The 14,094-nt window shown below is 38.2% G+C and overlaps 1 protein-coding gene across 3 annotated transcripts in view; it reads left to right on the top strand.

Moving 5' to 3' along the window:
- The window catches only part of FSTL5 (follistatin like 5), an 812,142-nt gene that overhangs the window by 612,382 nt on the left and 185,666 nt on the right, over positions 1-14,094 (top strand). For all 3 annotated transcript variants that reach the window (XM_075544741.1, XM_075544740.1, XM_075544739.1), the window contains exon 8: positions 13,096-13,257. In XM_075544741.1, coding sequence (XP_075400856.1) covers positions 13,096-13,257 — 162 coding nt within the window. The remainder of the gene's footprint in view (positions 1-13,095; positions 13,258-14,094) is intronic.

Below are 14,094 nucleotides of genomic sequence, written 5' to 3'. Positions count from 1 at the left end.
GGGTATTGGGTCCCCATCACGCACTCCCCCTCATTCACGGTGATGTGATTCCACCCCCCCCGCCCCCCGCCTTTGTTGTTTGAGACCTGGTCTCCTCTGCCCTTCACGATCACTCATGTTGGTGTGCTGCTTCTGTGTGGGCTTTGTTGCTTCTGGGCTAGATGGCCGCTTGTTTGCTTTCAAGCCTTTAAGTCCCCAGATGTTATATCTCTCAGTAGCCAGGCACCATCAGCCTTCACCACACTTGCTTATGCACACCTTCATCTGCAGCGTTTATGGGAGGAAGGTGATCACACAATGATTGTTTTTCTTCCTTGGTGTCTGCTACCTGGTCCATTCAACACCTTGTATTAGCTTAGGCTGTGTGCTTCTTCTCTGTGGGCTTTGTTGCTTCTGAGCTAGATGGCCGCTTGTTTGCCTTCAAGCATTTAAGACCCCAGACCCTATATATTTTTGATAGCCGGGCACCATCAGCTTTCTTCACCACGTTTGCTTACATACACGTCTGTCTTCAGTGATCACGTCGGGAAGGTGGGTATCATGCAATGACCGTTTAGCTGGGTGAGGTGCTATTGTATTGAGGGAGTGTGCATAAGGAGGCCCAATGTCCATCTGCTACCCTACTAATGAACCTATAAATATATGCACATAAGTCTATTTCCCCCATTTTTTTCTTTTTTGCTATCTTTTAGTTTTGCCTTTTTTTTCCCTTGTAAATTTTGTATGTTAGTGGGTTTTCTGCTTATCAGCGTGTCGGTGTTGCTGCTGTTGAAGCCATGTTCATATGTGCCACTTGGGCACTGTCAAAGTCATCTGCATTTGTATGCACATATTACTATATCAGCAGGTCCACCTAGACAAGATAGGCTGGACAAACAATGAGAGAAGAAAATAATGGGAACAAAGGTCCTGGAGGGACATGACAGTCTGGGAGATAGGAGAAGGGAGGAGGTGTTGGCCAACACAGGGACAAGGGAACAGCGAGTGGTTCAAAATCAGAGGAAGGAGGGGATGGGAGGACTGGTAGGGAGTGACCAAGGGCAAGGTAACTGAGAGGAATTACTGAAACCAGAATGAAGGCTGAACATGGTAGTGGGATGGGAGGAAAACGAAAGGAAATAGAGGAAAGGAGTAGGAGGCAAAGTGCATACAGAGAAGCCTAAATACAGACATGTACATATGTAAATATATAACCTATATATTTTTATAGAAAAAAAGCTGAGTGATTAAATTTCACTTTCAGTTAAGGCAATTATTGAAATATTTCTATGATATATTGAACGTTACTAGGATATATTCAGCCTATAAAAACTAGTGCTTAAATGTATTATATTATTAAACTATTAGGAGTATAATTTAATTTTTTATGATAACTGATGCCAATTGGACTCTAATCTGATCTGAAAACTTTGGTGTTATCTGTTTTGTATTTGAAATGAAAAACTAGCTCCTCGAGTGCTCTTCCTAACTACCAATGATGATAACAAACAGTTGTAAAGATTCGCTGGAGGACTATTGACTTTTTATTTCAAGCTACCATCAGTTCTCATTCATATTTCATAATATGGATCCCTAGAAAATAACCCACTTTTAAATGTACAGATAGTTATCAGGTTAAAAGCTTGTTATGCCAGCCACCTATGAATCAGTTCTATGTCCATTCAAATGTGCTTTATAAAACCTTATCTAAAACCAACCTACTAGCTGAAAATGATATCCTTTAAGAGTACTATTATTATATTCTCAAAAACATATTATCTATTTAAGAACTAAAATCATGGTTCATGAAGTTTTTACAGTTTTTATAAGCATATCACAACATGGAAGCATCTAAGTGAATGCAACAGAAAATTATGGATTGTATTTGAAAAATAGTCCTTTGGGAAACATACGTGTTCAAGTTAGATGGTTCTTAAAATATCTACTTTTTCTATTATGAATCAATGTTAGAATATATTGCTCACATTGAGCTGAATCATGTCCTTCCTTTCAAATTAAATTTTAATAATTTTACATTCTCAATATTTTATTATCCAAGCAATGCTTCAGGAAGTAGTCATTCTAACGTTGACTCTGAATTATGTAGTAAGAAACACTTTGATTTAATAATTATTTATTGAGCATACTATCCATTCCAGCTCCATACTTTTAAAAAGTTTACTTCATAATTTCTTAGTTGCTATAAGATTCAGTGTGGCAATTTTATCTCACACATTTTGTCTCCCGTGGGTTTGCCATAAACACATTAATATATCACTTTACAAAGGAGTTATTTGTTTTAAAGTCGCTTCAAAATAATAAAATGAAATGTCACAAAAAATAAATGCTACCTATATTTCAGAAAGGAGTCCTCTAGATTTGTGGGTCATCTGTTGTTCAGCAGTTCAAGCTCACCACAAATCTGGGGGAGAGAAGTGGCGTTTTCTTTTCTCATAATGACTTAACAGAATTAGAAACGGTTAACGGCATTCTACTCTGGCCTACAGCGTCCTTATAAGTCAGAATTGCCTGGATGGTGATGCATTAGGTATTTCAGATATATGGTAATTAGAAAAGTGGGTGCATAAATGATAGGAGAGTATTTTTGAAAAATTTGTTTAACATTTCAGAATAAACAATTTAAATAGTCATTAGCAAAAGCATAATCAGCACTGGGTTTCACTCCTTCTCCTTGGTGTGTGCTTGCATGTGTGCTGTGTGGCTTTGAATTACATCTGGGAGAAGGGTGATGGGTTCAGAAAGAATGTGCTGGTGTTCATAGCTCGGAACATTTATTATTCTCCTATTCCTATAGATATTAAAGACAATACACAAGGTATAACTCTAGTTGTGAACCAAAAGAACTATTGTAATTTTCTGAGACTTCCCTCTTCTCTTGCATGTCTTGTAAGTGTCCTGATCTCTAGTGTAGGATCACTAGCGTGTAGCCCAAAGAAGGAAAAACACAACTGTTCTTACCTGATGATTGCGACTTGTTCCCTGGTTTTTATTTTCTTTTAAAGTTGAAGCACACCTGGAAGGCTGACATGTATTCATTAGTCCATAAAATTCACCACCGGCTAAAATAATATTACTAACCAATTGAATTATCTTAAGCCCCATGGAGATGATTTATGATGCACTACAACAAATTGACAATGATCTCTCTAGAAGTGAATCAAGGACTTACATAAACCATAGTTATATGAATGGATTTAGAGCTCTCACTTGATCATAACCCCTACTATAAGAAAAATAAATTCTTATAGCATGACTCTGTCTGATATTTATCCTTGTGGGGGGATTACTGAAGACATCACTGGGTGCCATAGCCAAGTATGGGGAAGAAATCAGATGGTGCCCAGGTATCATGAGAAATAGCATCTGAAATGGTAAAGGCTTGTCTCCAAGCAAACAGCCATCTAAGAGAAGTCAGCTAAGGCGACAGGGAAGACACACACCAGCCTGTGTTATCCAAGTATTGTAAATAATAAGATCCAAATCCAAAGGTGGGAACAGTGCAAGTGACTAAATTCTCAATATCCAGCTTATGGAAAGCAAACTGGTAGCCCAACATCCCTTTGCATGGTCCCTACATGGAGACTGACTCTCAGATGGCTCCCCAAGGCCATAGACTCGGCACAGTAACAGCCTTCATCTCCGGCAAAGAGCCTTTTAATATGGATTCTAGCAGATGAACTTGGGCCGAATACATCACTTTGTCACTGGATCTCCCTCTGGATCCAATGCAAATTTATTCTAAACTTTCAATATTCTCCGCTTTCTATTGAAGTCTTGATGTACTTTATATGGTCACTGTTTCCGGGTCCTCGTTTATTGTTTCCCTTTGTTTTGCATGTTTATATATATGTATAGGGAAACCTGTATGGGTGAATTTATAAACAAAGTTGTTGGATTAATGATTGCCTGGGAGCATGGAAGGGGACTGTGGGGGAAATGGGGGGTCACCCTCAATGGGTACAAGGAAGAAAAGGTTCCAATGTTGATTGTAGTGATGCCAATATCACAGACCTTCTTGGTATAATTCACTACTGAATTGTATGATATGTTAATGAGAGTTCAGTAAAATAAATTAGAAAAAAACCCATTAATTGCATATATAGGGGCTTTTCCAGTCACTAGAAAGAAGAGTACTGAAATTAATTTGGGGTTAATCTGGAGACCCCCAATTGATATCAGATTGTTTGCTGACATTGGCTTTTAATTCGTATTCTAATGGGTGGGTCAAACATGAGGTCATTTAAAGTATGATAATAACTAAAGAGATGAGGCTTTTGATTCCCATAAATATTTATAGTCTTGGAAACCCATAGTAGAAGTTCTACTCTCCCCATGAGTCTGAATTGACTCAGTGGCAGAGAATTTTGAAAAAAAGCAGACCGGGCTAGGTTAGCCAAATGTTCTATAAGCCTTTGGTTAAGATATTTTCTGCTTAAACCGTCTACACTGAGAACTAATCTCACCTTCCTGTTGTCCAAGCCATAATCTTAGGAAGACAATACAGTGTGCATGTATCTTCATGAACACTTAAATTATGAATGTTAAAGTGTGAGTCTGAAGATAAGGATAGTTGTGAAAAGTCTACAAACCTATATTGTGGACTACTTCTCTAGGCTTTCTGTTGATATAACACCTCAGCTATAAATGGTAATAAAATGGTTAAATAGATAAAATTCCTTCCCTAAAGTAAAGAAATTGTAGTGGGAAAATAATAGCCTTTGTGATAGAAACAAGGTAAAGATCTGAGCTAGTTAAAGTTTATTGTGCCAACCTGGCTGATAAACACATGTGGGGTTAATTGAGGGGCAGAGAGATAAATGGCTCAGGGAGTCTCTCCTTTCTAGTTCTTGGGTCTCTTGCTTTCTGATGGACTGACCAGGTGCAGCTGCCTTAGCCACTTCCCTGCTTCAGCTGGCAAGGCTCACTTCCTGCAAGACATCCCCAAAGAGAAGCTACATGGTCCTACCCCAGTGCAGCCTTCGGTACTGGAGCAGCCTTGTGGATACCCCTGCCTGTGGTGAGATACTTAAACGTGCACTGATTTAGTTTTCCTCCTGCAGTCAACACCAGTGCGTGTATTTTGTGAGATGGAGGAGGACTTTGTGGATTGGTGTGATAGTTTATTTTGCCAGCCTGGCCGATAAACACAAGTAGGAATTACTGAAGGGCAGAGGGATAAATGGCTCGGTGAGCCTCACCTTGCTTGTTCTGTGCCTCAGTTTAAAGGGGTACACTACCTGTGGGATGCCTAGACTGTGGACTGTGTCGCTGTAAGTTGAGGTCTCTTTAAGCCCACACGATTGGAATGTTCATCTCTGGAGTTGGGGACTGACAGTTGATGACAGTTGGGGACCTGCCTTGCCGTTTGCTGCCTGGGTATATGTAGCCCAGCTCTCTCTACAGGAGACTGGCAACTGGCAGCTCTCAAGCCTTAAAGGACTGCTAGTGTCTCACTTCTTTATAATTTAACTGTTAATTTCTTATATTATCTATCTGTATATAATTTAATGGTTCATTTCTTGTATTATATATCTATCTTTATAAATATATTTTATATAATTACTAGCAATCTGGTTTGTCTCTCTAGAGAACCCTGTCCAACACAATTGGTGTCAGACATATGGATTAATATTGGACTTGTGGGCTTGGGCAGCACTGGGTTTGGATATTTCTTGATGTGCACATACCCTTTATATAAAACTCTCTCTTATACAAATGAGTTTCTGTGGATTTGTTTCTCTAAAGTACCCAGACTAACACAAGATCCCATGATAGAATTATGAAAAGACCAATGATTTCATCATAGAAAATACCTTTTTTTCAACCACATAAAAGGCTACTATATACCTGGACTTCTTCAGATGGAATACACCAATATCAAATTGACTACATTTGTGAGAAGAGACAATGAAGAGTTTCAGTATCAGCAGCTCAAATCAGGCCAGTGATCTACTGCGGAACAGACCATAAATTGCTCATATGTAATTTTAGGCTGAAGCTAAAAGAATAATAAAACAAGCCCACCAAACCAAAAATACAACCTTGAGTCTATCCCACCTGAAGTTCAAGAATATCTCAAAAACAAATTTGCTGCACTGAACACTAATTATAGAAGACTTGATGACATCCATAGCATTATATGTGAAGAAAACAGAAGGTCACTAAAAAAAAGAGGGAAGAATAGATCACAGTGGCTGTCAGAAGAGAATCTGAAACTTTTCTCTTCATCCTAGAGTAGCTAAGACAAATGTAAAACATTGGGAAGCAAAATAAGTGGACTGAAAATTTTAAAAAGCAACTCAAGAAAACAAAGTAGAATAATATAACAAAATGTGCAAAAATGAGGAGATAGAAAAACCAAGAAATGAGAACACGCTTGGGTTGTCTTAATGATAATGAAGAACATGCTCAGCATATCTTAACTAAAAGAACCAGAGAAACATAAATCCTCTGGTTTTCATATTGAAAGATTCTATGCACATAATATAGAAATATATCGGAAGCGCAGAAAGAAGAGGGAAAGAATAAAATTAATACTAGACGACTTTCAACCATATCAAGAGGCAGCATATGATCAAAGACCACTGGCACTGAAAGAAAAGGTCTATGCTTCATTGAAGGCATTAGGTAAAAACAAGGCCAGAGAAAATGTTTGTAATGTTTCAGCAAGCTAATGAAGCAATGGTAAAACTCACTCCTCTATGCCAAGAAAATTTGAAAGACAAACTGACTTGGAGAGATCTGAATTTGCACCCATTCGAAAGAAATGTGACCTAGCAGAATGTGTCAACTGTAGAATAGTCTACAGTCTAACATAGAACTTGCTGATGCCTCATAGATTGTTTTTTGAAAGCAAAGACAACTAGAAAGATGTTTAGAAATGTTTTATTGACTATGGAAAGACACTTGACTCTGTGGACCATAAAACACTATGGGTAGTTTGAGAAGAACGGGGATTTGAGAACACTGCATTATGCTGATGCAGAATCTGAACATGGATCCAGAAAAGGTATGTGAACAATATGAAGAAATATTGCATGTTATAAATTCAAGAACATTTTGCTGGCCAAATAATGAGAGAAGCGGTGTTATATGAAGAAGCATTAAGTATCAGGATTGGAAAAAGGCACATTTACAAATCTCTGGCATAGGAATGATACATTGCTTGCTGAAAGTGAGGAAGACTTGCATTCTACGATGATGAATATTAAGAATCGCAGCCTTCAGTATGGATAGCAACTCAATGGAATTAAAATCAAAATCCTCATAGTGGAACATTAGGTAACACTGATAAATAGAGAAAAGATTGAAGTTACCAGAGATTTCATATTGCTTGGGACCAATGCTCATGAAACCAGGAGTCATGTAATCTAACAATGCATTGCTTTGGGTAAATCTGATGCATGTTTGAAGTTTTGAAGAGCAAGAGTGTTACTTTAAGGTCCAAGTGGTATCTGACTTATGCCAGGATATTTTCATTTGTCTCATATGCATGAAAGCTGGACATTGAACAAGGAAGACCAAAAAATTGAAAGAATAGATTCATTTGAGTTATGGTGCTGGCGGAGAGTACGACGATTGCCAAATGAACAAACAAATCTGTCTTGGAAGGAGTATGGCAAGAATGCTTCTGAGAGCCAAGAAGGATGGAACTTGGGATGTTGTCAAGAGAGACCAGTCCCTGGAAAAGGGCCTCATGCTTGGTGGCAAAAAAGACCTTCCACAAGATGGAATTCCTTAGGTCATTGGTTCTCAACCTGTGGGTTGTGACCCCTTTGGGGGCCTCTCATAGTTAAGGTTTATTGTGCCAACCTGATCGATAAACACATGTGGGATTAATTGAAGGGCAGAGATAAACGGCTGGGTGAGCCTCGCCTTTCATATTCTCTGCTCTCTTTCTTTCTGATGTTCGGACCAGTGTGTGGTTGACTTAGCTAGTTCTCTGCCTCAGCTGGTAAGGTTTACTTCTTGCAGGACATCCTCTAAGCAGAAGCCACATGGACCCACCCTGATACAGCCCTGGGTGCTGGAGAAGCTGCGTGGAGATCCCTGCCAGCACTGAGATGCTTACATGCTCACTGAATCGGCTTTCCTCCTGCATTTAGCATCATTGCCTGTGTTTTGTGAGATTGAGGAGGACTTTTTGGATCAGTGTCAGACATATGAACTAATGTCGGACTTATGGATTTAGACTGAATGTGGTTGGGATGCTTCCTGAATGTTCACTTACCCTTCATATAAAACTCTCTTTTATACATACATGAGTTTCTGTGGATTTGTTTCCCTAGTTCATCAGACTAATACAGGATCGAATGACCCTTTCACAGGGGTCTCCTAAGACTATAGGAAAACACATATTTCAATGGTTTTAGGAACTAAGACACTGCTTCTCTATCTGTCTCCAGGTGGGTCTGCCCCCATACAGATACGCCCACATACCAATACTTCGCATGAAGACTATTACCCATGTTGCACCATGCTTCAAGACAAAATTTCATTCATGCTTCCCCCCACCAATATCACGATCCCAATTCTAATTTGCAAATCTGGCTAAATCAGAGGATGTACACTGGTACTGAGAGGAAATGGAAACACATGGAGTCCAGGGCGGATGATCCATTCAGGACCAGTGGTGTGAGTGGCGATACTGGGAGCGTAGAGGCACAAGGATCTATGTGTGACCTCCTCCCTGGGGTACGGACAACATAAAAGTGGGTGAAGGGAGACGTCGGACAGGGCAAGATATGACAAAATAATAATTTATAAATTATCAAGGGCTCGTGAGGGAGGGTGAGCAGGGAGGGAGGGGAAAATAAGAACCTGATGCCAAGTGCTTTAGTGGAGAGCAAATGTTTTGAGAATGATGAGGCAATGAATGTACAGATGTGCTTTACACAATTGATGTATGTATGGATTAGGATAAGAGTTGTATGAGCCCTTAATAAAATGATCCAAAAAAAAAGAAATTAGGAAGAGAGGGAGTATTACAGCAGCCTAGAGATGCATGGTACCTGAGATTGGAGGCTCCTGACACTGAGGTGAGGCCTACATGGCCGTATACTAAAATTTCAGGTAGTACAATACACACATCAGTAGTGTTTATTATAACGATCAAGGGTATATATGTTCCAGGCATTGTTTTGTTCTGTTGTGCATAGGGTTATGCATTGATATCAACTTGACAAGACCTAACAATATGTACTGTACCTTAGGTGCCTGATAGTGCGATTGCTTGTATATAAAGGATGTGAGATACAAAAAAAAAAAAGATACTATCTTATTTAACAATTGGTAGTTTGGTTATTATTAAATAAGTAATAGTATGTGGGCCTCCCTATTTATTTCAAAAAAGAAATAAATATTTCACAATAAATAATTACATATTGTTTTGTGATTAATCACTATGCTTTAATTATGTTTAATGTGTAACATTGAAAATACATCCTGTAACAAGGCTCACATGGAAGAAGCACACCAGCCTGTGTGACCATGAGGCATAAAAGGGATCAGGTATCAGGCATCAAAGAACAAAAAATCATATCACTGTAAATGAGAGGGAGTGCAGATTGGGGACCCGAGACCCATCTGTAAGCAACTGGACGACTCCTTACATAAGGGTCTCAGGGAGGAGACGAGCCAGTCAGGGTGCAGTGTAGCAACAATGAAACATACAACTTTCCTCTAATTTAAGAATTAAATGCTTCCCCCTCCCCACCCACTATCATGATTCCAATTCTAGCTTAAAAATCCAGAGGATGTACACTGGTTAGGAATCGGAAACACATGGAATCCAGGAGAGAAGATCCCTTCAGGACCAGTGGTGAGAGTGGTGATACTGGGAGCATGGAGGCAAGGTAGGGTAGAAAGAAGGAATCAATTATAAGGATCTACATATAACCTCCTCTCTGGGGGACAGACAACAGAAAAGTGGGTGAAAGGAGGGAGATGTCAGGCAGTGTAAGAGATGACAAACTAATAATAATTTATAAATTATCAAGGGTTCATGAGGGACAGGGGAACAGGGAGGGAGGGGAAAATGAGCAGCTGATACCAAGGGCTTCAGTGGAGAGTAAATGGTTTGAGAATGTTGAGGACAACGAATGTACAAATGTGCTTGACACAATGGATGGACGGATGGATTGTGATAAGAGTTGTATGAGCCCCCAATAAAATGATTTAAAAAAAGATAAGACTATGAAAAGAAAAAAAAAGAGAAAATATTCTAAACTTGATTGTGGTAATGACTGTACTCATCTTCTGCATATGTTGGATGACCGCATTTTATGATATGTGGAAAATGTCCCAATAAAACTTTTTAAATGGAAAAAAAGAAAATACATCCTGCATATCAAATATTTACATTAAGACTCATAACAGTAGCAAAATTACATTTATGAGTAGCAGTGAAAATACTTTTATGTTGGGGGTCACCACAACATAAAGAACTGTATGAAAGGGTCAGGGCATTAGTAAGGTTGAGAACCACTGTCTTAGGGCAATGGAATTTCTGTGAATGATGATGGTATAATTGGGTGACAGATAAAAGTGATAATTGAACAATTTGATGAATAAAAAATGTCACTGAATTGTAATTGTGAAGATTGTAAAAATGTCAAATATTTTGTTACATATATTAACACATCCACACAAAGGTAGGCATGTCTTAAAATACATGCTATATTCAATGAAATAAGAAGGTATATGGATTAGAAATTGCATGAGAATCCTATGGAACTCTTACGGGAGCTTGCTTCCAGTTATCCTAATCAATGCTGCCACTGGAGCTGCTGGTGGGAAGTGAAGAAACGGGCCCGGACAGTCATGAAACTTGAGAGAAGAGGTAGGAACATATTGAGAAGAAGCGAGTGTGGAGGTTAAAGAGTGCACTTGACCCTGCACCAGACTATTCTGTTTGAACAGAAGAGATAGCTTGGGCTCTGTAGCTAAGTATGCTGTTGCCTGCCTTGCCTACCTGCCCAACAAAGCCTGGAGTCATGTCTTTGGCTTCACTTATTTACACCCTACCCATTCTTCAGGACTGTGATCACCTGATTGGCGGGGGTGGGGGTGTGTGTGAAAACATTGTTCGTAGGTGCTGTTGAGTCCCTTCCGATCCATAGGAGCCCTATGCACAACGGAACAAAGCACTGCCTCATCCCGCCGCATCCTGCATCATCCTCACAGCTGTCTGCACACTGCTGGCCATTATTATATCCATCTCCTTGAAAACCTTCCTCATTTTTGCTGCCCCTGTACTTTATCAGGCATGATATCATTGATGTATGTATGGATTGTGATAAGAGTTGTATGAGACCCCAATAGAATGATTAAAAAAAAAAAAAAGATGAGACTAACAAAAGTAAAAAAAAAAGAAAATGTTCTAAAATTGATTGTGGTAAGGACTGTACTGGCCTTCTGGATATGACTGGATGGCTGCATTGTATGCTATGTGGAATATGACCCAATAAAACTTGTTTTTTTTAAATAGGATAAAAAATAAAATATATCCTGTATATCAAATATTTACATTATGATTCATAACAGTAGCAACATTATAGTTATGAAGCAGCAGCAAAAATAATTTTATGGTTGGGGGGGTCACCACAACACGAGGAGCTGTATGAAAGGGTGACGTGACCACCTGTCCAGAGTATGGAAGGAAAAGTCTCATCTTTCTTGCCTTTAAGGAGCACGATAGCCATAGTTTTCCCAAGACAGATCCATTTGTGCTTTTAAAAGCCAATGGGACTTCCAATGTTCTTCTCTAGGACCTCCATTTAAATGTACCAACTCGCTCAGTGTGCACTACTTAATGTCCAACTTTCACATGCATACCAAATGCCTGAAAATAGAACGTCTTAGATGATGTGCACCTTATTCCTCAAAGTAACACCCTTGCTCTCAATACTCTAAAGAGGTCTTGTGCAGCAGATTTAGCTGATATAACATGTCATTGGACCTTTTCATCCATGAACATATATGTGGTAGGATATAGCTTTAACAGATATCAGACAACACATAATACACAAGTATTAATGAAAAGGTGGTTACAGACAATATGTTGATGATATGTTTAGTTAGCTTCAAAAAACCCCATCGTATTTCAAATCCATTTTCCCACAAACTTTCTGAAAGCCCATTTTTCTATATGAGATAACTGAAAATGTTGGTTCTGGGGCTCTAATTCACACATGCTTGCCATTATTTTAAACAAGCCATGCTGAAAATTTCTGCTGTCAGTGAATGACTGCAGACAGTTCTTTCAGGAATACATTTGTCTTAGTCTTGTCAGAGTGTCTTGAAAAGAAAGGAACATTCAAAACAGTGACTTCCCAGGGGACTTCTTAGTCAGTTACAGTCAACATAGAGCGATAAGCTCAGAAGAGTACACTCAGCCTTTTAGGGGAATGCTGGAGGGTTAATCTGGACAAATTTCCTCAAAGAATACAGAGGATCATAGGAACATTTTATGAAGAAGTTCCAAAATAATTTGATACTGCATTCATGAGAAAAAGACTAAGCAATTTACATTGAGTAATTTTTCTGTTACAGCAAGACACCTGCTCCCTGTTTGTCCTTCAAGGGCAGCAAGTGCTTTCCAATGATAATTTTTTAGGAAAATTTATTGTCTCTCCCTTAAAACCCTAAGATTGCCTCTTCAGACTTCTCTTTGTTCGTATAGCTCAAGGAACATCGAAAAGAAACAAAATTGGAATCTCTTGAGATGACCAATACTGCTGTTTTGACATGATGCAAATTAAAGAAAAATTCGAATGATGGCAACACCATTCAAAATTGTACATACCTAGATTGAGAAACAAAAATTTCACATGTTGCTATTTTTGTTTTAAAATGGTTTTCCATGATTTGTAACAAAACCTGTTGATACTTTGTGGGTATATCCATATATTTTGACATGAATTTTAAAGAATATTCTAATTATGAACAATATGGTTTGAAAATCCAAATTAATATTCATAACTCATAATGCATATCTTACTGTATTATTCAAATATGTTCATTATTCACAATTTTTCTTAGGAAAATGGTAAATGGTTGTCATTAGTTTACTTTGTCTGCCTTTCTTTCCTTTAGTTCCTCCAGTAATTCGGGTCTATCCAGAGAGCCAAGCCAGAGAACCTGGAGTAACTGCAAGTCTTCGGTGCCATGCTGAGGGAATACCGAATCCGCAGCTGAGCTGGCTGAAGAATGGAATTGACATTACACCAAAACTGTCCAAGCAACTCACACTTCAAGGTGCCCGTACTTGCTTTCTTTTTTTTTAAATGGCTATGTAACATCTTTTTTACTAAAATGTATATTTTTACATTATTTTGTAAAAAGGTAAATAAGTCATAGTGATATAAAACATTTTAAATATATGGTAGTACCTGAGACAGTGTATTTTAAATAAATTTCTTTCATATTCTTTATGAATGAAAAATAGTCTTGTCATGATGAATAATTATGTCATAATTTTGATGATAATAAAATATTAAATTATCTAAGTGCAAAATACTAGTCGATGAATTATCACATTTAAGGCAACAGGATAATTGGATCTCCTCATAAAAGTATATATTTGAATATTTAAAGAATGGATGTTTAAGTGATATATTAAAATATGTATTATGCAGGATTCCAATAGTATAACAATTTGTGAATAGTTTTCCGTTTACTCAAGAGAGGATAGGATTTTTACATCAGTTAAGATGTTTCATATTTACATTCTCTTTTCAAGTTCTGATATTATGCATTGTATAATACAATATTTTACCCATTTCAGCCCAGAAAAGACAAATAGACAAACAAAACAAAATAAAACACTGCCATTGAGTCAATTCTGACTCACAGCAATGCTATTTAGGATGTCGGGGACTATAAGTCTTTACAGAATGAGGCAGCTTTATCTCTCGCCCACAGTGTGGTTAGTGGGTTTGAATTTGAGACCTTGTGCTAGCACTTAGGTAACTGCCTAGCCCACAATGCCTCTAGGCTTCCTTAAATGGTCTAATATTCTAAAGGGTGGTCAACATTCATTACTATGCAGATTAGAATATTCTTCACTATGGGAGAAATTATTAAAGGAAACAC

Source organism: Tenrec ecaudatus, chromosome 3 (assembly GCF_050624435.1).
Source record: "Tenrec ecaudatus isolate mTenEca1 chromosome 3, mTenEca1.hap1, whole genome shotgun sequence".
Lineage (NCBI taxonomy): Eukaryota > Metazoa > Chordata > Mammalia > Afrosoricida > Tenrecidae > Tenrec > Tenrec ecaudatus.
The sequence above is the reverse complement of the archived record's forward strand: the minus strand, read 5'-3'. Positions and strand labels throughout refer to the sequence as shown.